At 48.1% G+C, this 22,403-nt stretch overlaps 2 protein-coding genes across 2 annotated transcripts; both read left to right on the top strand.

Annotated features, from left to right (window-relative positions):
* Window positions 1-4,473: 4,473 nt before the first annotated feature.
* On the top strand, window positions 4,474-16,235 carry Esam (endothelial cell adhesion molecule). The gene is made up of 7 exons (XM_057766203.1): window positions 4,474-4,669; window positions 7,963-8,150; window positions 11,863-12,064; window positions 12,247-12,402; window positions 14,655-14,777; window positions 15,047-15,173; window positions 15,420-16,235. The coding sequence occupies exons 1-7, from the start codon at window positions 4,600-4,602 to the stop codon at window positions 15,736-15,738; spliced, it is 1,185 nt and encodes a 394-aa protein (XP_057622186.1). The 5' UTR covers window positions 4,474-4,599; the 3' UTR covers window positions 15,739-16,235.
* A 928-nt stretch (window positions 16,236-17,163) lies between these two features.
* Vsig2 (V-set and immunoglobulin domain containing 2) lies at window positions 17,164-22,390 on the top strand. Its single transcript, XM_057768050.1, has 7 exons — window positions 17,164-17,274; window positions 17,724-17,881; window positions 18,121-18,328; window positions 19,161-19,319; window positions 20,149-20,268; window positions 20,380-20,524; window positions 21,999-22,390. The coding sequence occupies exons 1-7, from the start codon at window positions 17,211-17,213 to the stop codon at window positions 22,126-22,128; spliced, it is 984 nt and encodes a 327-aa protein (XP_057624033.1). The 5' UTR covers window positions 17,164-17,210; the 3' UTR covers window positions 22,129-22,390.
* The last annotated feature ends 13 nt before the right edge of the window (window positions 22,391-22,403 follow it).

Below are 22,403 nucleotides of genomic sequence, written 5' to 3' on the forward strand. Positions count from 1 at the left end.
TTCCTGACCTTTTGGGTTGCTAGTTGAGCTTTCTGTACCAGAGTGTGGCTGCATTGATTGTGGGGATCATGTCCAGCTTCGATGGAAGAGTGAAGAAGCCGAGGCTGGGCTCTGCCCAGTGCTAGTGCTTGTCTGGAATGCTCAGGGCCCTAGGTTCAGTCCCCAGTACTGGAAAGAAAAGAATGGCCATACCAGACAGAGCATGCTGTTTCTCTGTGTGTGAACAATGACCATAGTCCTTGTCGAGAGTTCCAGAGGGCATTCGACACCACAGTGTGTCTGTCCCTAGAAGACTGCGGGGATCTGCTTCTGACTTTGGGAGTATGCATGGGCAGGGCGCTTTGACTCCTTGCCTTTTCACTCAGTAACTGGAGTGGGTCCCCTAAGTACTGAGAGGACAGTTGTGATGCCAACTTGCTGTGTCTAAAAAAAGAAAGTAAAGAGCCAGTAGAAACCCAATACTAATGCCTTTGAAAAGCGATCCACGAGAGGAGAAACTGGAAGGTGTCGGTCCAGTAGATAAGGACTCTTGCACAGTCCTTTTCCGAGATTCCAGTGGGTCAGGCTCCACTCCACCTGGATGCTTAGCACGCTTGGCTAAGAATAGTCTCTAGTAGTCAAGGGTCACTTGGTCTTGTGACAGGAACTTGCTAGTTTGGCCTTTAACTTTAATGGTTCCTCGGCATCTCTCAGGTGTTCTGCTTTAAGAGGACAGCAAATCCAGATGAGAACTCTTAAGTCCCTGATTTTGTATACTGTTGAAAGTAAGATCACAGCTAGAAAGGAGGTGGTTAGTCCCAGCACCTGGGAGGCAGAGGCAAACAGATTTTTTTTTTTTTCTTTCGAGGCAGGGTTTCTCTGTAGCTTTGGAGCCTGTCCTGGCACTAGCTCTTGTAGACCAGGCTGGCCTCGAACTCTCAGAGATCCGCCTGCCTCTGCCTCCCGAGTGCTGGGATTAAAGGCGTGCACCATCACCGCCCGGCCACCAGATTTTTTTTTTAAAAAAATTATTTTATTGGTGTTTTAACCTGTATGTATATCTGTTTGAGGGTTCTAGATCCTAGAGTTACAGACAGTTTATGGGTGCTGGGAATTGAACCCAGGTCCTCTAGAAGAGTAGTCAGTGCTCTTAACCACTGAGCCATCTCTCCAGCCCCAGGCAGACAGATGTCTAAGTTTGAGGACAGCCCGGTCTACAGAGTGAGTTCCAGGACAGCCAGGGCTACACAGAGAAACCTTGTCTCAAAAACTAGAAGTAAAATAAAAATTGCTTATGTAAACCCACAAAATTAAGTCACATTTGGTGATTTACCCCTTCTTATTTTAATATCATTTGGCTAATTGATGCTTATATGTTTTTCTAGTGATCTAGAGCATTTTTAACCACTGGAATGGTTTATGTTATTTGAGTCTGGGCTTATGGAATTACCTTTTTTCTGATGTAAGCTGCTAAGAACAGGTGCCACTTGGAGAGTATAAATATCCCGAGATTGTCAGTGCAGCACCTGCTCGGTGTGCTGTGTGTGTGTGTGTGTGTGTGTAGGGACCTTGGGAGAGTCTAGTAAGTTTAACCTTTGGTTCGAAGGCTAAGGTGCATTGATGATCGGACAGAAGCAATCTCGTAATTAACAGTGGCAAACTGAAGGAACAAACATTACCAGGAATATTAAATGGCCCCTCCAATACAGCCACTGACCAATCGAGAACTAACATTAATACTGAATTTTTCTATCTCTATCCCCTTCCTTGGCTAGTAGTTGCTAGGTAGGGCAGAATATTTAGGAACATTTGGTGAGGACTTTACCTGCATAATGTTACTGGGAGTGTGGCATTGTTAGACTCCTGCCATCAGGATGAGGGCAAAGATGAGACCAAGCCTGGGTTTCTGTTTGGCTTGAAATGGTTTGAAGCTCAGGGAAGAGAACAAGACTGAGTGTTGGGAAATGGAGGCTTGTCAGGACCATGACTTGCTGATAGGAGTATCCTATCTGACCAGAGTAGTCTAGAAAAAAGGTACCAGACTGTCTGGTAACTGGGCATTACTAAAAACAAGCGGACTACAGTTAAGGCCGTAAGTATGCTTTTTATCTGATCTAGGAGTGATGGAGGCCCTTTATTCAAATGTTTTTCAAAGACTTTTAGAATTACTTTTTTTTAAATTTTAGCTTTCTTTACATGCATGAGTGTTTTGCTTGCATGTGTGTGTTTGTACCACATGTGTGCTTGGAGGTCAGAATAGAACATCAGATCTCCTAGTTTTGGAGTTCCGGATGGTTGTAAACCATGTGGATGCTGGGAACTGAACCCTTGTCCTCTGCCAAGTCTGTCTCTCCAAGCCCAGATTATAAATTCTTCGGAAGGTCTGAGAAGTGTGATTGAGAGAAACCTATGAAGTTGTGAACTAGGCTTGCACACATCCAGTGTTTATGTAAGCAATTCTTAGTACAGGTGTGTGTTGATAGTTTTTACACCACAGTGGAGAGCTGTCTACCCTAATAAGTAAGCCAGAACTTGTGGTGTGTCGTAGAGCTTCCCTGCTCACGTATTCCTCAGGCTCAGATGTGGTTGGAATAGGAGACAGTGAGGAAAATTCCTTTTGTTAAAAGCCTGGGAAGACTGCATCTGTGTCACATGGAGACAGTTACTCCTGTCATCCTTGTGGCCATCCTGTACCTAAGGTAAGCTTTTTGGAACTTCAGTGGGCACCTGAGTCATCAGATGCATCCGTGTCTGGGCTAGATCCAGGGCTTTGTACCTCCTTTTCCTGGGAGGAGCTATTTGGAGTGACAGTTCTGGTCCAGAAAGGAATGAGGACTTTTTACAAGAGGAGCTTAATGGGGCTGGAGAGATGGCTCCGAGGCTAAGAGCACTCCCTGCTCTTCAGAGCGCGCTGGTTTGACTCTGAACACTCAGGGCAGTTGGAAACAGACTACTACCCCAATTCCAGGGCATTCAACACCCTCTTCGGGCGTCTGCAGGCGCCGGACACGTCGCACACAGACAACACATGCAGGCAAAATGCCCATTTTTAAAAGTGCTTATAATATTCAGAAATCTAGAAAAATTTGAATTTGATAGACTAGGAAACCCAAACCCCTAGCACCACCTCTTTGACAATCCCAGTTTGAAGGTCTCTGCACTTGACTGAGCTGCCAAGAGATAGATTCCAGAGATGTCAGGAGCAGTCTAGTGTTTGCGCAGGCATTTCATAGAGCCACTGCAGGACAGGTATTTGAAGAGGAGCCAGGCTGGCCGCACTGGCGAGAAGTTGCTGGGGCTCTACAGGTGGGGAAAGTCATTACGCAATGCTGGAGCTGTTGTAATGTGTGCTGCTGAGGGGGCCCGGCTGCCTCTACTACCTGTCTGTCCCCTCCGAACAGGCTATGCCAGGCATCTCTGGTTATGCCTTCTGCTCTCCGTAACCTTTGTTCAGTGGCGAAGCTTGACCTAATAATTTGGAGCACCTTTTTACGTTCGTTGTTTCTTGGCTGTTGGGCAAAGGCAAGCACCGGTGAGTGCCCTGCTGAAGCAGCCTCGGCCAACAGAGGGCGCAGAGGTGCCTCCACCGAATGGCGTGGGAGGGGTATGGGGTTGAAATTAAATTCGCAGAGGAAAGATCTAGTCCTGGGAATTAAAGGATCAGAGCCGACCTAAGCCGTTCACTGCAAGGGATGGTCAGCAGTGAAGACACCAGTGGCTGGACAGAAGAAAAGGAAATTTATTTCCGGTCCCCCTGCAGCTGTCCCTCCTCCCCAGTCCGCATTAAGGATGAGGAGCTGGGGACAGTCTCCTCAGTTTCCTGCTCAGTTTCCTTGTACCAGTCTTCCCTGTTTGCCACAATGAGGCAAAAGGCCGCGACTCCCTGGGGCCTCAGTTTCTGGAAGTTCTGGAGAACCGGCCCCTCTCTAGCCCTAGGAGAAGTAAGGCCTATGGTGTCAGCTATCTTAGACTTCCTTGCCTGGAGCCTCGAGCCTGAACCGGGCTGAGAGGGAGCTGGACGAAAGTTCGAATCCCCACCTCGTCAGCTGCGCCTGGCCCATCTGACCTCGCACTCCACACACAGCAAGGACCCCTTCTTCCTCTGAGAAGGTCGCTCTGCGACGCAGCACCCCGGGCTTGAAGCGGGCCATTTTGGCCACAGCTGCTGGGCGTTTGGTGTCGGGTGAGGGTGGCTCCTAGATTTGGTTTAGTCTCCCATTCCTTCTATGTCACCTCAATGCCCAACGCCTGCGCGGGAGGTGTGCGTGACTCCTAGGGCTGGTTCACGGGGTACCACGACCCCGCCAACTCCAGCACGAAGAGTAAACGGACAGAGGCAGCGGATCCGGCTATCCGAGCTTGGGCAGAGCTCTCCTCCCCCGCTGCGAGTCACTAGCGCCGCGCCCTGCAGGACGGTGACCTCTCCACCCCTTTGAATGCCCCGCCCCCTGTCCAGTTGGTCCCCACCCCACCTCTCCATCCGCACACCCGCAGACTTGGGTTGGAGCCACACTTGTCAGTAGCCTGGTTCCTGTGCACGTTCGAGTTGCCGCCGCTTACCACAGCACCTGTAGACAGTGTGTGCCCCAACTGTTCGAGTACTCCGGGCCAAGAAGGGCCATGATTATTCCGGCTGGAATCCCCGAGCCCAACTTGCTGCGGGTTTTGTTCCTGGGACTGAGTACCCTCGGTGAGTCAAACCTCGGGCCTGGAGGGTCTTTGATCAGATAGATCCCATCCTAGATCCTAGGGAGGACTTTAGGAGTGGTTGTGAGGCGACTTTTGCTTGACATTCTTGTCTTTCTTCATCACCCTCCACTTCAGGGTGTCCCTGGTTGGTGCTACGTTTTCTCCCTTCTATGGCCAAAACAGCTCCCAGCTTTGGTGTGGGGTGCGGTGTTGGGAGGGGATGGAGGCATCTCCAGACAAGACCTCTGGGATGAGTTGGGGCAGCTATTCCGGTGTCCTCACCACCCCCACTCATCTCAGCTGGATAAGCTGAGGCACCAGATGAAACGGTGACTAAAGAGCTTAAGGACTTAATTCCACCCCCCCCCCCCATTCAAGCTGATATGAAAGATCCCTGGGGGAATGTCTGGTCCTCTGCCTTGATGCAAGTACTTCAAGTCAGTACTTTACGTCACAGCATTTCCCCCACCACATTGCTTTCTTTCCCTCCTGCTTCCTGCCCTGGAAATCAAAGGAGATGCCCCTAAAGCCTGACCATGAGGTCATTTGGACACAGGAAATTCGGGAAGAGGTCAAAAGCGGAGACTAGTAACGCAGCACATTCTCAGGTCTACCATTATCCTTATCTTTTCTCGGATGGATTGGAAGGAACAAGGAAAACAGGGAAAGGGTGCTAAAGTGTCCAAGAGGAAGGAAACTCCTGAAGCCAGAAGTGCTTGGGAGAGCTTCCTGGGCCATCTAGCAGTATTTGATGGTGACCCAGTGCTCTAGCTGGAGAGAAAAGACCCAGTAGGAACCAAGTTCACTATTAGTTATTCCCTGGGCTATTTTGCTATCTGGGTTTGGCGTCCTGGGCTTTAACACCTTTCTCAGGCTAGAGGATGCCAGAGCGAGCAAGACCTGGAAGAATGTGGAGTAAAATTTAGTTACATCGCTGGCGATCCCTTTGTTCCTGCCCACAGCCTCTCAGCCTGTGTACCAGGGGTGTTGAGGGCATGGGATCTTAAGGACCCCAGATCCATGAGTCTCATGAACTTCCACCCTCCCTAACCGTCCAAAGCTTAGAGAATTTCCTGCTCCTTCAGCTTCTCCGTTCTACTTTTGCATCTTCAACCTCAGGTTCTGTTTCTTTTCTACATTCTTTCTCAACTTGACTCTTCTGTGTTGGAAGGGGCAGTGTCAGTCTCCAAGCAAGGGAGAGAAAAAAAATCTATACTGGATGCGTGGGCATCACAGACATCCTCTGCAGGTCACTCGTGGGCCCCTCCCCCCTTTCAGCATTGAGGCTTAGTTTGTCATATCAAAGACCCAGAGCCTAAGTTGCTATATAATGTCATGGAGGCTGCCCTTCTTGGCCTCTGGAGGGTTAAATGGGCTTGCCGCTCCTAGGGAAGGCACAAGGCAACAAGGCCCTCCTGCCCCAACTGCTCCTTCGTGGCTCATAGCTGCCCCTGGAGCGTGAGAAGCCCACAAGGGGAGTTTCTCAGAGAAACAGGGAAACTAAAAATAGTAGCCCTGGGGAGCAGGGCCCATTCGCTCTGCTTAGGCCCTTCGCCTGTTCTCACTCTGGTCTCAGACTGGGCCAAATGATGCTATTCTTGAGCTGATCCAGAGTCCATCACTGGAACCCAGTAACTCCTCATTTTCCTCCATGTGGCACCCAGTTACCAAAAGGTCTGACCAATTAGGGGTCTTCCGTTCCAAGTGACGCCAGAGCAGAGGGCTGGGAAATCTCAGGACCTCGTGCACGCCTAGTTTCCCACTGAAAGAGTGTGTCCATCACTGCATCTCACTCCCGCTCCCCTACCGCCCCCCACTTTGCAAACTGCAAATGCAAAAACCTGGAGTAGGCAGATAGTGCAACTTTGGCGAGCCAAGCTCGAGTCCATCTGGGCACAGACCATTTCCCCTCGTAACTGGCCTTACAGCGAGTGTTTCTGAAAAGGCTAGGAAGAGCCATCGCCGCCAGGAGTCTTCAGGTGCGCCAGCAGGCAGTCTCTGGGGGAAGTGGAGCTTCTCAAGGCGGGGTTGTTTTTGCCTGCAGAGCCTCCGGTTTAGGGGCCCTGGCTTCATTGTCTTCTGCCTTATCGGCGGGTGCAAGTTTCCTGCTCCTACCGCAGGGACTCGCCAGGAAATGTAAGGGGTGGGGGATGCCACGAAGGACAAGGAATAGGGGTGGGGTCCTGGGTTAAGAGGAGGCCGGGAAGCGATGGGGGAGGCGCTCATCCTGGCTCGGTGGGTTCAGAGTCTCCCGAGCCTTCCGCCCGGCTCTGCCAGCACAGTCGGTGTGCGGCTTCTGAGCTATTGCCGCCCGCTCAGCTTCTCCAAGGTGGCAGCTAGTTCCGAGTGCCGACGAGTGTTCTGATCCCGGGAGAGCAGGGCCCGGGACCAGAGCCGTTCGAGTCCCCAAGCTCGGTTCTGTACTCATTCAAAGTTATTTTTCCAAAAGCTTTAACACTGCACACCCTCTCGCCCCTCCGAAGATCAAAAAGCAAGTGTTCTTGGCATTGGCGTGCCATCAGTGTTTCCCTAACTGAAGCTGACTGACACCCCTGTTCACCCGGACGCAGGATGCACTCACGGGGAGTTTTGTACTTGTGAGAAGATTGTCCTCACATCCCTCTCTGAAATTCCCTGCAACTCAGCGGCACTTGCTTTGATAGCCAAAAGTCTTCTCGAGGATTTGGCTGGGTCTCAGTCGTGCGTTTTTCTAGCGGAGCAGACTCCATGGAACTGAGCGGAGGCCTGGGATTCCCCTAGTCACCGACAGGCACGGGAGCTGGGAAGCGCAGAACTCGTGCTCACAATCGGAGGTTCAGAAGGAACCGCAGGGTTAATGAGTAACTGCTCAACCTCCCGCGCCCTGCCCCCCCCCCCCATCTGCCCTTGGAGTCTGGATGACCTAGACCAGCACGTCCTTTCTCCCTTGCTTTTCACCAAGGAGATTGGAGGAGCAAGTGTATAACATGGTGTGTGGATCAAAAGTAGATCTGCCTTCCCTTCTGGAATCGCCCCTCCCCGACATGGACTCTGCTAAGATTCTGTATCTCTGGATTAGAAAGAAGACATAGAAATGTGGTCTCATTCCCACTCTAGATGCAATACTTCAGAGTGAAGAGGAGCCAGGACCTTGGGAAACAGGTCTCCGGATACTCCTCCAGGCTTTGTTCCTCCTCGAGGGATATTACTCCCCGCCCCCCCTCCATCCCCGTCAAGCTACTGACGTTGGTCAGGACCTTTGGGCTGACCAGGGAGCTAGCCCTGGGAGATCACACCTCCTTGCTCTGTTTTCAGCTTCCATCTCACTGGCTCAGCTAGAGCTGCACGTGCCCGCCGGCCTCAACAAATTGGAGGCAGTAGAGGGAGAGGAAGTGGTGCTCCCGGTCTGGTACACGATGACGCCGGAGCAGTCTTCGTCCCACCCTTGGGAGGAGCCCCTCCTGATATGGTTCTTGGAACAAGAAGGGAAGGAACTAAACCAGGTGAGGGGAAAATCTTAGTCAATGACAACCTATGGATGTAGGGATGAGATGTTGGAGAATGAGGGTGGAAGTCAAATGTATAGGGAAGAGCAAGCGATCTCGCAGTATTAGTGTTGGTTCTCATTGTGAAATCCAGCACATAAAACCTGGTTAAAGCACAGAGGCAGGCATGCATGCGTGCGTGCGGGAGGGGGTGCGGGGGGGCGCTAGAAGGATGCAGGGTGAGTAAAACATAACTGTTTTCTTTTTGGAGACTCGGTCTTACCCAGTAGATTCAGCTGGCCTCACACACACCTCCTGCCTCTGCCTCCCTAACGCTGAGGTTAAAGGCAGGGGGCATCATGGCCTGCATCACCAATTTTAAAACTATCACATGCTGTGTGTTGATATTTTTGGGGCTTGAGATGTTGTCAAGTACAGGCCATATCTCTTCCTGAATCCACTTGCCTTCCACACATCCCCTCCCCTTTTCCCCCAAATCATCATCATCATCATCATCATCATCATCATCATCATCATCATCATGATGTTTGTCTATGTGCGGGTTTGTATGTGCCACAGTGCTAGTACGGAGGTCAGAGAACAACCTTCAGGAATCAGTTCTTTCCTTCTATCTTTATGTGAGTTCCAGGGATTGAACTCAGATCAACAGGCTCGGTGGCAAATGCTTTTATCCAATGAGACATCTTGCCTCCAAGATGCTTTTATCCAATGAGACATCTTGCCCCCAAGCTATATCTATGGAAGACAGTATGGCCTCCTTCTACCATTTGGCATCTCTGTTCATCCACTGCACAGGACTGGCACTCAGTGGCTCTTTTATCCAGTAGTTGGTGCCAGATTCTTGCTACTTGCAGGGATTCCTTGCATGGTCTTGGAAAATGTATTCAGGGAAGTCATTTGATCTTGCTATCTTGTCTTTTGTTTGTTTTTTTATGTTTTTTTGTTTGTTTGGTTGGTTTTTGATGCAAAGTCTCTCCATAGCTCTGGCTATCCTGGAACTCACCAAGTTGACCAGGCTAACCTTGAACTCCTAGAGATCCTCCTGCTTCTTCCTTCCCAAGCAGGAAGGTCATTTTTTAACCAATGACCTTCCTCCATCATTTCCCCTTTTTTTGTTTAAACAAAAAAAGGAAGGCTTTAACTTTAACATAGCAAAATTACATATAACAAAACAGTTATCAAGTAAAAATTACAATATTTACATTTATTTTATCTTTATCATAACTAAGGAAAACTATAACTATAACTAACTATTCTTCAACTCCATCAAAGACTCCAGAAAGATACAATATTACCTAAGCAAACAAAAAATAAGCAACTTTCAAACTCTAGAAATGACAGAGACATCTCGCTGCCTTGACAGTCACCCAAAGTTTCTCTGTACCGTTGGGGCATCCATCTTCGGTCTACAGGCCCATAGTTTCCAGCAGACATTTCAATGAAGCAGGAAATTTCAAAGTCAGTTCAGTCACTATCTGCTGTGTCCTGCAGAATGTCTCGCAGACTCCTTCATGAACCAGGAACCCCAAAAGGTCATCTCACCTTTAGGCAATTTCAGCAGTCCTCTCTCTGAGGGTTCTCTGTGTCCAGTTTATGAAATAGTCCAGGCAAGAACAGTTTCTTGCCCAAATGGCTATCAAACTCCATAAGGATCCTCTTCGATGCCCATCTTCCTCTTAAAGTAGATTGGTGCTGCCAGGAGCAGAGTGTCTCATTGTCATGAAAAGTCCTAAGTTATTAAAACATTAAATAGCATATTCCGTAGTCTTTGAAAGATATGAAGAATGCCTATCTAAAATATATCTATGTACATCTAGAAAATCTAACTAACATGACTACAAGCTTGACTATTATTGATAATTATCCATTAACAACCTATATACATTACATTTTTAAGTGAACTACACAATCACAATACCTTAATCAAGATCAGAAATGCATATACATAACAAAATTGACCTTAAATTTATATCAATAAACCAAGATTCATATCAATGCAAATTACTCACATCTATATCATCTCTCCCTTTAAATGTAAAAGAACATCTATAAACAATATTTGGGAATATGGATGTAGTTATTTCTCTCCAAACTGCTTCCTGCTGAATGGGGGCGCTGTTAATCAGATATTTCAGGGTATAACCTGTGTGCTAGGTTCATCTCAGCCGTCAATTGAGTGAAGTAATTTTTTGAAAATGTTCACAGCAACCTTTCAGGAGGGCGTGGTCTATCATACCATATTGGGATGGAAACAATACACAGGGTCTCATCGTCTGTGAAAACAAAAGAAGAAACTCTTTTCCAAAGTATCATATCCTTAGATCCAAATTCTGAAGTCAAGGTATTTTCAAAATATCTATGTTGGATTAGTTCAGTGACATTTATAAACAAATATCTTTTAGCATCTGTTGCTCCTTCCTCAGCATTCAAACAATTCAAAGAAAGCATAATAGCATAAAGTATCAAAATTCTCTGTGTATTTTCCATCTTTGTGCAGCTTTATTTTAACTCTATTTTGTTTATTTTTACTTTTTGAGACAGGTTTTCTGTATATCTTTGTCCTGGAATAACTCTGTAGACCAGGCTGTCCTTGAACTCTCAGAGATCCACCTGTCTCTGCCTTCCAGGCATTGGGATTAAAGGCGCGTGCTGCCACACCTTGAAGTCACAGAGGTCAATCTCCCTCTGCCTCCCAAGTGTAGTAAAGGTGTTTGCTACCACGCCTGGTCTTGCTTTGTTTTGTTTGAGATTGAGACTCACAGTCTCTGGCCTTAAACTTCCGATTCTCTGGCCTCTATCTTCCATGTGCTGGAATTAGGCTGGTATAGACCTACAGATTCCTGCACAACACATGGGTGGGGCAGGGACTCTGCCAACTTAGCTTCTCATTCAGTCCCCCATTTGTGTATGTGCCTGTTTGTATGTGCGTGCATGCTAATGTATGTACTTGTGTGTACATGCTCATGTACACAAGCATGTAAGAGTCAGACGTCAACCTTGGCATCATCCTTCAGGCACTATCTACCTTGTTTTTGAGAAAGGGTCTCACACTAGCATTGGAGTGCACCCATTGGACTAGTCCCAGAGACCACTTTTTGTGACTTTCCAGATTCAGGGTTATACGCGCTCCACTGTGCTGGGATTCTTTGGTTGTTTGCTTTGATTTTAAAGATCTTCATGGCTGTAAGACAGGCACTTCAGAAACTGAGCTATCCCTCCCAGCCATACCATTCTTCCTCCCCTCACCCTAGAGCACATAGCCCTGGCTGTCTTGGAACTCACTCACCCTGTAGACCAGGCTGTCCCTCGAACTCAGAGATCCGCCTGCCTCTGCCTCCTGAGTGCTGGGATGAAAGTCATGCATCACCTCCACCTGGACAGCCATAACTTTTAAAATTAAGAAATAAAAATCTTTTCTCCTTTTTAAAAAGATGTGTTCTTCAATGGTAGAACTTTCACATCTTAAATTTCTTTCATACACACTTCCTCTTGCATTGAATGCCCCTTCTTCTCCCATTGTGGTATTCACCTAAAAAGCCACCATACAAGCGAAAGAGATGGTCTGTACATGGGAAAGGAAAACTGCCATGTGTCGTGAGAGGGTGCGTGGGAAGATGGGTAAAAGGAGGGTGGTTCACATGAGGAAGCCGTTAGGAAGTCCATTTTGGAGGAGGGACACAGGCTGAGCCAGATGTCCTGTCCCCACTAGGTGTTGTCCTATATCAATGGGGCTGTGTCCAGTAAACCTCGAGTATCCCTTGTCCATTCTATCACCACGCGGAATGTGTCCCTGAGGCTGGAGGCCCTCCAGGAGGAAGACTCTGGAACCTACCGCTGTTCTATCAATGTGCAAGATGGTGGAAGCACAGTCATGGATCACAGAAGCAAAAGCATAGAGCTCAAAGTGCTGGGTGAGTAAGGAGGGCATATCTCTGGGTCCCTTCCCACTCCAGCACAAGGGAGGTCAGAAAGGTCTCCCTCTCAAGTGACTGAGTATAAAACCTGGGGATGAAATGTGGAATTACAAGAGATTGCTGGAGGGGAACCTGGGGGTTCTTAAGGTAAGGGTTGTAACCTATCTTCCCTTCTTTAGTTCCTCCAGCTCCTCCATCCTGTAGTTTCCAGGGTGCACCCTATGTGGGGACCAATGTGACCCTGAACTGCAAGTCCCCAAGGAGTAAGCCTACTGCACAATATCAGTGGGAGAAGCTGGCCCCATCCGCCCAGGTCTTCTTTGGACCAACTTTAGGTAAGGGGATTTCTAGAGGTCACTGACATAGTGACTACAGATGGGGAAGGACGAGAGGTCTCTCACGGACTGGGGTGACAAAGGTAGGCATTGCAGAAAAGGGCAGGAGATGTGGAAAGAGGGCGAAAAAGATGTCATATTTGGTATAGGTGCTATGCTCAATGCTTCCAAGAACTTTCGCATGTAGTGGTACTGAGGTCTGAAGCTAAACTGCTTGCTGCTTCAAATTCCAGTCCTGCCACTCAATAAACTTTGTGACTATACTCCTATTCCCTTATTTATAAAATGAGATTTATACACACCAGGTATAAAAAATATTTGGGGGAATGTGTGTGTGTGTGTGTGTGTGTGTGTGTGAGAGAGAGAGAGAGAGAGAGAGAGAGAGAGAGAGAGAGAGAGAGATGCTGGCAATTGAACTCATGATCTTGTACATAAAAGGCAGACACTCAAACACTGAGTCACACCCCAAGCTTCTTTAGTTTTTTTCACAGAGTCTTGCTATGTAGCTAAGGTTGGCCTCAAACTAATGACCCTTCTGCCTTAGCCTCTTGAGTGCTGGGATTACACTACTATGCTCAGCAACTGGAATATTTTAAGTATAAGTATTCAATAACTTTAGAAGATCATTACTAATTGCTGAGGCTTTGCAATGGTATTTTGATTGTATAAAATAACAGGGTTTCTTTCGAGACAGCATCTAGAACTCACTATGTAGACCAGACTGACCTTAAACTCCCAGAGATCTGCCTGCCTCGGCCTTCAAAGTGCTGAGGTAAAGCTGGGCATAACTGCACCCAGCTTAATGGATATTGTTTTTGAAGATATATTTTGAACTATGATTTTAAATATTTTAAAGACGTTATTAATTATCATTATTATTGTGCGTGTGTGAATGATGGGTGTGTGAGTGTTTGTGTGCAATGGCACACGATAGAGGACAACTTTGTGGAGTTGATTCTCTCTTTTCACTTTTGGGTGGGTTTCAGGGACTGAATTTAGATGGCCAGGCTTGTGTGGCAAGTGTTTTTACCCACTGAACCGTCTCATTGGCCCCAAAATATTACTTTAAAATGTCAGTGGGAGAAGAGGAAGAAATAACATAAGTAAAACAAAGTGTTAATTGCTGGGTGTAGGTCTGGGTATAAATATTTTCTTTTTTCCCCTTTTCTACTTTTCACTGAACCTATATATTTTTATTTTATTGGTGTATGGATGGAGCCCAGGGTGTTTGACACTCCAAGGATCAATTTTACTACTGAATCAAACCCCTGAGGCCCGTTTGACTTTTCTCCTCAAATAGAAATTGAGTGTGTATGCTTGAGCACGCGTGTGAAGGCCACTGTCACTTGGTGTCACTCTCAGGGGCTATCTGCCCTAGGGTTTGACACAGGGTCTCTTATTGGGATCTACCTTTACTGATTTGTCTGGCCAGCACTTTGCTGAACTATTTCCTTAGCCCCACATTTGCGCATTTAGTAAGTATATAATAATTCAGAAAGGGCTCAGTGAATAGGTAGTTTTTGTTTGATAAACTAGTACAGGTAAAGAACTCAGGCTGGACTTCAGCACAGTCAATAGTCAAATGATCAGAATGGTTAGTCTATACAATCTTCTTAACCCCACCAGGTAAGGAGCATTATCCCCACTTCACAGACAAAGAAGTGGGGACCCACAAGGCTCACATAGGGTGTTTGGGATCCCAACATTTCTAGTTCCTAGTCAAATATTTTTTTCTGCTCCCTTTCTCCCTTCACATTTGTTGCCTTTCAAAAACAGATGTCAAAACAATGCTTTGGATTTCTGTGTGGCACTTCCTGTTAAGACATCAGTCGGAAGTACCGAGTATAGAAATGGAGCAGGGGGCTGGAGAGATGGCTCAGTGGTTAAGAGCATTGCCTGCTCTTCCAAAGGTCCTGAGTTCAATTCCCAGCAACCACATGGTGGCTCACAACCATCTCTAAAGAGGTCTGGCGCCCTCTCCTGGCCTTCAGGCATACACACAGACAGAATATTGTATACATAATAAATAAACTTTAAAAAAAAAAGATTAAAAAAAAATAGAAATGGAGCAGGGGTTGAGTTAGCCTGTGCGCAGAGCCCAGAGTGTTGCCACATTCTTCCGAGTCATAAGGCCATGGATAAGCAGCGACTTTCAGAGACTCAAAGAGGGCATTCCAGAAGTAGGACACAGTGTATATGTTTTCTTAATGGAAACGTTGGCCCTTGGACTGATAGCTAAATTGTGTCCGTAGATGCCGTCCGTGGATCCTTAAAGCTCACCAACATTTCCACTTCCATGTCTGGAGTCTATGTCTGCAAGGCCCAAAACAGAGTGGGATTTTCCAAGTGCAACGTGACCCTGGAAGTGATGACAGGTCAGTGAGGGGTAAGTGTGGTGAAGAAATGTGGTCAGTGGGTGTCTTTGCAGGAAAAGAAGAAGCCTGTCTCCTGAGGCTTCTCACTGAACCATGACTGGGCATTGAACACCGTCAAAGCCAGGTCAATGTTTGGTCAGTGTCTGGCCATTTTCTACCCCCATCCTAACAGAGAAAAGGGCGAACGTAACAGTGATAGTTGAGTAGTGGAGCATGAGTGGACAAGGAATGGAAAAGTGTCCCTCCCCCTGACACTAAGGATTTTTCAGGGTCTAAGGCCGCTGTGGTTGTTGGAGCCGTTGTGGGCACTCTGGTTGGGTTGGTGCTGCTGGCTGGACTGGTCTTGTTGTACCAACGCCGAACCAAGACCCTGGAGGAGCTGGCCAATGATATCAAGTAGGTGTCCCTGATCTTTGAGGAGGTGGGAACTCTTCTGACTTTTCTCTGGAGCCTGGGATTCAGGCCTCTGCCATTTTTAATGAAAAGGTGAACGAGAACCATAGCAACATTCTTGAGAGAAGACTTAAAGGAAGAGAGAAAGGGAATTGGTGTATGTGTGTGGAGGGGCAGAAAGACAGACATATAGGAACTCTTTCCCCGTTCTCCTTTCGGCTTCTGATGTGTTGCTTCTTTGATGATCAGGGAAGATGCCATTGCTCCTCGGACCTTGCCTTGGACCAAAAGCTCAGACACCATCTCCAAGAACGGAACACTTTCCTCCGTCTCCTCAGCACGGGCTCTCCGGCCACCTAAGACTGCTCCTCCAAGACCTGGCACATTTACCCCCACACCTAGCCTCTCTAGCCAGGCCCTATCCTCACCAAGACTGCCCAGGACAGATGGACCCCCGCCTCAGACAGTATCCCTGAGCCCAGGTGGGGTTTCTTCTTCGGCCCTGAGCCGCATGGGTGCCGTGCCTGTAATGGTGCCTGCTCAGAGTCAGGCTGGGTCTCTCGTCTGATGGTCCAGGCACCCATTGACTAAATCTGACATCTCACCTTCCCGTGACACAGAGGACTGAATCTTGGGGGGACGACCATACTCTAGACCTCCAGTCCTCTGCCCCTACCTCCCTTTTATTGTTGGAAAACTGGGCGTCAGTAAGATCAAAGTCTGGGTCAAATGAGAAACAAAGGAAATGGGCCTGAGATGGGGGGTGGACTCCACCTCTTCCCTGTGAAGCCAGATGAATGTTGCTGAGACTGGCTACCCTCCAAGGGCCCTGGAGGAGACTGCCGGTCAGTGAGGCCCCTGGCTCTGTGGTCTGTAAAGACACCCTGTCGAATGCTGTCCTTTGCTTCCCACTCCAGCTCCCTGTATTAATATAACCTGTCCTGCTGGCTTGGCTGGGTTTTGTTGGAGCAGGGGATAGGGAAGGTGTTTTACAAACTAACTTGAAATCAGTGTTTTTGTTTTTATTTTGCAAATTTCAATAAAGATACTTGGCATTTTCATGGACTAGTAATCCAATCACTTTTGCTAACTAGGGCTTCACAGAACCTGAGTTGCGGGAGGCTGTGCAGTAGATCTTACCTGTTCAGGCTGTGCGTCCCGAAGACTTTATACGACCACAGGGCTTAGTGACTTTTAGTTTTTTTTAGAGTTTGTAGAAGGGTCATTCACTGTCGTATGGAAAGAGAAGGTGCCAAAAGCCCGAGGTTGAGGAGCCCCTAACATAACCTGAGCAACCGGAGGTAGGGGGGGCGTGGAGAGGTGGGAGGAAGATGAAGAACCAGGGCACTTGTTGTTAGTGCCCTGGGTACTACATTGCTTTGCTCTTTGTCTCCCGGGCTGAGGAGAGGAGCCTCACTTGCATTCTCTTTCCCATGCCTCTGCATCCATAAACAAACGCACCTTCCTACTCTTTGGGTAGCTATCCCCTTTGCCAGTTGAGGGAAGACTTAAGATGTGGTGCAGTGGGGGATCTTCAGACCTCAGTTCCTCTGTCCTACAGTGGCTCTCAGATGGAGATGTGGGTGTAGCTTCCCTGAAGAGACTCTTATTTACCCTTGTCGGTGGTGGGAAGGAAATCTCTGAAGAGTCCAGGACCCCCTTAGCTCCCAGGGATGCAAGCTTGCTGTCTATGGCCCCCAAGGTGACATCTTCGGACAGTGGGTATCAGAATGCCTTCTCTCCCTCCAAAGACACTTTCCTTGCAGAGTTCCGATTATAAATCCTTGTCTTTGCACTACCCAAACCCCGTTCCTTCTCCAGAGCCTGGAAACTTCAGAAATTAGGGGGAAATTAGGGCGGAAGAAGGATCCCAGAATCGGGCCTGGTGGAGGGAGGAGCATTTCCCTTACTTGGGGATGCCCGCCTCTGCCCTTGTTTGCTCTGAGATAGCCAGTCTCTCTCCTGCCCAGCACAAGGCGCAGCCCTTGGGCTTTCCTAGACTCTTCGGTCCTCCAGACTTACCAGGAGACAGCCGTGATCATGGCCTGCGCCCTGGTGGGGGCTTTCCTCTGTGGATCCTTGCTGGGCTTCGTGTGCCTGAGCGGTGAGGAGAGGCTGGGAGGGCTGAACCTAGGCAAGAGCGAGCTGGGGGCAGGGCGGGGCTTACCTGGCCAGCTCGGTTCATTAGGCCAGGAGCCATTGTGCCAGGCTGGGAAGGGGCCATTGAAAGCAGGGAAGGAGGAGCAGGGAGGCAAGCTGGCCGGCTAATGAATTCAGCCTCTCTCACCATCTAAGGATTTACTACCGCAGGGCCTTTTCTTGTTTCCTTTTCTGTCAATACATCCTCATACCTGGCCCAGTCTTGGACCTTTTACACACAAAAACCGGGTTGGGTCATGGGTTCCTCCTTCCCGGAAACCTCAAGTTTCAGGAGACAAGGGGTTGAATTGAAGGAGGTGTTGCGCTGTGGCAAGGGAAGCCCCAGCTTCTAAACAATCACGGTAGTGTGAGACGGACCCTCCAGATCGGTGGGATTGGGTTCCACAGTCCCAGGGCTAGCTGTGGAGGTGACCGTGCCCACTGAGCCACTGAGCATGCCCAAGGGCAAGACAGCAGAGCTGAGCTGCAGGTACAGCACGTCCGTGGGGGACAACTTCGTCTTGGAGTGGAGCTTTGTGCAGCCTGGGAAACCCATCTCTGCATCTCTTCCTGTGAGTCGAGGGCAGCTGTGTCTGCTGGGATTGGCCAGGATGAAGGGTGGGGAGGGCGTTTACCTCCTGGGGCTTTAGCTACTTTGGCCCTACATTCTCCCTTCCTTTCCACAGCTCTTGTGTTCAATTCCCCTAAGCAAGCATAACCCATTTCAGTTAACAAATTCATGGAACCCGAGGTGGTGTGGTTGATAGTATAGTATACATAGGGGACATGAACTCCTTGGACTTCTTCTTAGATCCTGTACTTCACCAATGACCACCTGTATCCCACCGGCTCTAAAGCAGATCGGGCCAGCCTTCTCCACAACCCCCCCACAGGAGGAGTGGCTACTCTGAAACTGACTGACCTCCACCCCTCAGACACTGGAACCTACCTCTGCAACGTTAACAACCCCCCAGATTTCTACACCAATGGGTTGGGGTTAATCAACCTTACTGTGCTTGGTAAGGCTCCTACCTTCTAAGTGTGCACTGACCCTGCCCAACACCCCCCCCCCCCGTCCTGATTTGAAGTCCAAGTCTAAGTACACAGCTGCACTGGGAGCCTCCAGAAAATGTTACCCCCTCCCAAGACTTTTAATCTAGATGGTTATACTCCAACTCCACCCTTAGGGCCTAGTATCAATGTGTGGGGGAGGGGAGGAGGAAGAGGGAAGGAGAGGGAGACAGAGAGAGAAAGAGAGAGAGGAGAAACACATATAGAAAGAGAGGAAAACAAAGAGAGAGAAAGAGAACCAACTATGGGGGGCTCAGCCATACTCCACTCCCACCATTCATTCAGAAACCTCATATTTGGATTCTGTCACACCCAATGTCAGTGACAAAGAAGGAAAGGGGCTATTAGAGGAACAAAGCCTCTATAACTGAGTACCATATTGTGTTCAGAGCTTCCATCTCACCCTAAGTCAGAGCCTGTTCAAAGCTGAGCAAGAAGTTTTGAGAGCAGACAGGGATGTTTATATAAAAAAGAGAAGACCTAAGATACGGTGTGTGTCCTGTATATTCAAATATCTGAAGGGACTTCATGTGGAGGAGAAACTGTAATTTCTCTATTTATGGGCCCCAGTGGCAAAACTGTAATTAATCAGCGCCTATTGTATTAACAATGTGCTTGGGCTCAGAATGAGGAAGACCTTTCTAAAACTCAGAATCCCCGGGAGTGGAAATCACTCCCAAGGAATGAACCACAATTTGGAGAAGATGTTCAAACAGAAAATGTTGACCTCATCAGGTCTGGGATGGGAGGATCACTGAGGTTCTTCTGTGAATTTTGCAGTGGCCCCCAGTGAGCCCGTATGCAGCCACAGTGGGCAAACCTCTGTGGGAGGTTCTGTCGCACTGAGATGCAGCTCCTCTGAGGGAGCGCCCAAGCCCGTGTACAACTGGGTCCGGCTTGGATCTTCTCCTACACCTCCTCCTGGTAGCATGGTTCAAGGTAAGAGTGCAGGGCATTGGGGAGATGGGGTTGGAGACCTAAGATCAGGTCTCTAAACCCCACACCCCACACCAGTTCATGACTAAGGCTCTTTCCCCCCTTCCTTGTATTCATGCCTTCCTGTCTTTCTTCCTGCTGCTGCTGCTGCTTGGGAAATACTTCTAAATATCCTGATAGCCTGGGAGAGTAGGGGGCAGGGAACTGTCTTCCAGTTCCTATCTGTCCAATCATTGGGGATTTCTTAAGGGGTCATAAATTGCTTCCAAACCCCTTAGAGGAAGGGAGAGAGTAACATGGACCACCTGTAACATTTGATAGGTTTCTCTGGAGAGGCTTAGTTTCCTTTCGTTGGTTCCAGATGTCCTGTTTCATTCTGTAGCTACCATCCCAGTAAACCCCTTTATCCAGCAAATTTCCTCCCCTAGTTCTCTGCCTTCTGAGGCAGCGGAGTTCAGAAAAGCAGTTGGGTCAGCTTACGGCTATTCTAGAAGATGGATGTTTAGTTATTAAGACTTTTGCTACTACTCAGAATCTGAGCTCATCCAGTAAACACCCCACCTTGCATTTCACCTTCCTGTACATGTAGTTTCTCCTCCCCTAAGAAAGCAGCTGTATGGGGGTGGCAAGGTTGCAGAAGCTGTACTGGCTTTGGACTTCCTCTCTGGGTCTTCTCAAATTACTCCCGTTGAGCCAGGATTCCCTCCAATCAAAGGGGTTAGACCTTTCTTGGTAGACTGTTTTAAGGACTGAATGCATTGAGCTTTTGTAGTGGTAGCATGGCCTCCTGTGAGCTGAATGCATGGTAACTCACTTCCTTCTCGTTCTCTAGATGAAGTGTCTGGCCAGCTCATTCTCACCAATCTCTCTCTGACCTCCTCTGGCACCTACCGTTGTGTGGCCAGCAACCAGATGGGCAGTGCCTCCTGCGAGCTGGACCTCTCAGTGACTGGTAGGGGATACTGTGTAGAGCCCTGTGGGAAAGGTTTGGCTTGGGAAGACTACATGACATTCTGAGAGTGGACCCAAAACTTTGGCAACTCAGAAGGTCCTGTCTCCCTAGACTCATCTGAAGGCCGAGTGGCTGGGACGCTGATTGGGGTGCTCCTGGGTGTGCTGCTGCTGTCAGTTGCTGCATTCTGCCTGATCAGGTTCCAGAAGGAGAGGAAGAAGGAGCCCAAGGAGACATACAGGGGTAGTGACCTTCGGTGAGCAGGAAAACTGGGATGGTGCCGAGGGCAATGAAAGATCTTGGGCTCAAACTAGATGCCTTTAGGCTGATGTCATTGGAAGTATTTAAGTATTTGGTGCTCAGCTCTGGCACAGGATGGAGGAATGGGTTCATAAGCTAAGATAGGAATAGCTCAGTTTGCAGGACTGCCCTGATGATCCTCCTCTTCACAATGAATTTTTTTTCTTTCTGTTCGGTTCTTTTTGTTTTATTTGTTTGTTTGTTTTCAAGACACAGTTTCTCTGTGTAGCCCTGGTTGTCTTGGAACTCACTCTGTAGACTAGGCTGGCCTCAGACTTACAGAGATTCATCTGCTTCTCAAGTGCTGGGATTAAAGACTGTGCCACTACCCCTGTTTCTTTCTGTTCTTAATGTGTATACATAGATACAGAACAGACATATACATATATATGTACATACCTCACTTAATGCTTTTAAGTATGTATGTGTATATATGTATATGTGTATGTGTGTTGACACACATACTTCCAAGTGAGACACACACACATCTCATATGGAAGTACTGAAGGGAGATGGATGGTGGATGCTGGGAGTGGCATTTGTCCTGAGATTAGTTATTCTGGGAATGGCAAACACAAAAGGCCAAAGCTCTCTTTGTTATACACTTGACACTTTAGCTGCAAGGCATGGGGTCACAACAGGCATTGGTGTAGCATTTCTTTTTCTTTCCTGAGACAGGGTCTCACTAGGTAGCCTTGGCTGACCTGCACCTCTTATGTAGATTTAGGGATGACCTCAAACTCACAGAGATCCTCATGTTTCTGTTCCCAAGTACTAGGATTAACGGTGTGCACCACCATACTTGATCATTTCTTTTTGTGTGTATGTCTGCATGTGCACAAATGTATGTGTGTATGTGATCATACAGGTAAGTGTGCATGTATGTGGCCAGAAGATAAGCTGGCCTTTTTAGGAAGGTTATTCATTGTGTGTTCATGTTGTACCTGTGGAAGGGCATATGTGCTCTGTCACCCATGTGGAAGTCAGAGGACAACTTTGCTTGATGGCAAGTGAGCCCCAGGGGTCCACCTCTCTCCATCTTTCCAGTTCTGGAATTACAAGTTCGTGCCTGACTTACTTTACAAGGATTTTGGGGTTGAACTTTAAGGTCTCCTGCTTAAAAACGAAACACCTAACTCACTGAGCCATCTCCTCAGCTCTCAGGACAGCTCTTAAAATGTGGCCCTCAGATGGCCTAGAGAAATCCACTAGAAACTTGTTTTAAACACTCAGATTTAGGCCATTTTCTGTGCCTCCTTAGGCAAAGTGTGTGTGTCAGGGGAGACAGGGCCTGGACTCTCTTAATTTTAAACAAAGTTGTGCAGATGATTCTCAGGAGAGCAAAGTTTAAATGTTCCTGGGTTAGGGAATGACAGTTGCCTGAAGGATGATGTTTCTAGCCTCAGTATGTTTTTGCTTGTATCCTTCAGGGAGGATGCCACCGCACCTGGGATTTCTGAGCAAGCTTCTAGAAGGGCCGATTTCAGCAAAGGGCTCCTGGAGAAATCCCCATCTGCCAGCATGGTGACGCCCAAGTCCAAACTCTCTATGGTTGTCTGACTTCTGATCCCTGAGGGTGGTGAGGGGTAATGTTAATAATTAAAGCCGTTGGATAACATGTTACCTCCTTTACTGGTGTGGTGAATTCCTCTCCTCTCCGCGATCCAAAGAGTACTACCAGTAAGGGGAGGAATGGATCTGAAAGTTCAGAAATGATGCTCAAGCAGGAAGTTCAGCTGGATCAAAAGGATAGGTTTCAACCTAGGTGTCTTTACACACCTTTCACCCTTCAATTCCGTTTGTTTCGACTCCCATTAGAGACTTTATGCAACCCC

The sequence above is a fragment of the Chionomys nivalis genome, chromosome 4 (assembly GCF_950005125.1).
Source record: "Chionomys nivalis chromosome 4, mChiNiv1.1, whole genome shotgun sequence".
In the NCBI taxonomy this organism is placed as follows: Eukaryota; Metazoa; Chordata; class Mammalia; order Rodentia; family Cricetidae; genus Chionomys; species Chionomys nivalis.

Bases quoted from the DNA above. Each gene is read 5' to 3' on its own strand.
- Vsig2 (XM_057768050.1), top strand. From the start codon at position 17,211: ATGGCCTGCGCCCTGGTGGGGGCTTTCCTCTGTGGATCCTTGCTGGGC. The intron at 17,275-17,723 runs GTGAGGAGAGGC...CCACAGTCCCAG, and splicing joins GGGCTTCGTGTGCCTGAGCG to GGCTAGCTGTGGAGGTGACC. The intron at 17,882-18,120 runs GTGAGTCGAGGG...ACTTCTTCTTAG, and splicing joins CCATCTCTGCATCTCTTCCT to ATCCTGTACTTCACCAATGA.
- Esam (XM_057766203.1), top strand. From the start codon at position 4,600: ATGATTATTCCGGCTGGAATCCCCGAGCCCAACTTGCTGCGGGTTTTG. The intron at 12,403-14,654 runs GTAAGGGGATTT...TTGTGTCCGTAG, and splicing joins CTTCTTTGGACCAACTTTAG to ATGCCGTCCGTGGATCCTTA. The intron at 14,778-15,046 runs GTCAGTGAGGGG...AGGATTTTTCAG, and splicing joins GACCCTGGAAGTGATGACAG to GGTCTAAGGCCGCTGTGGTT.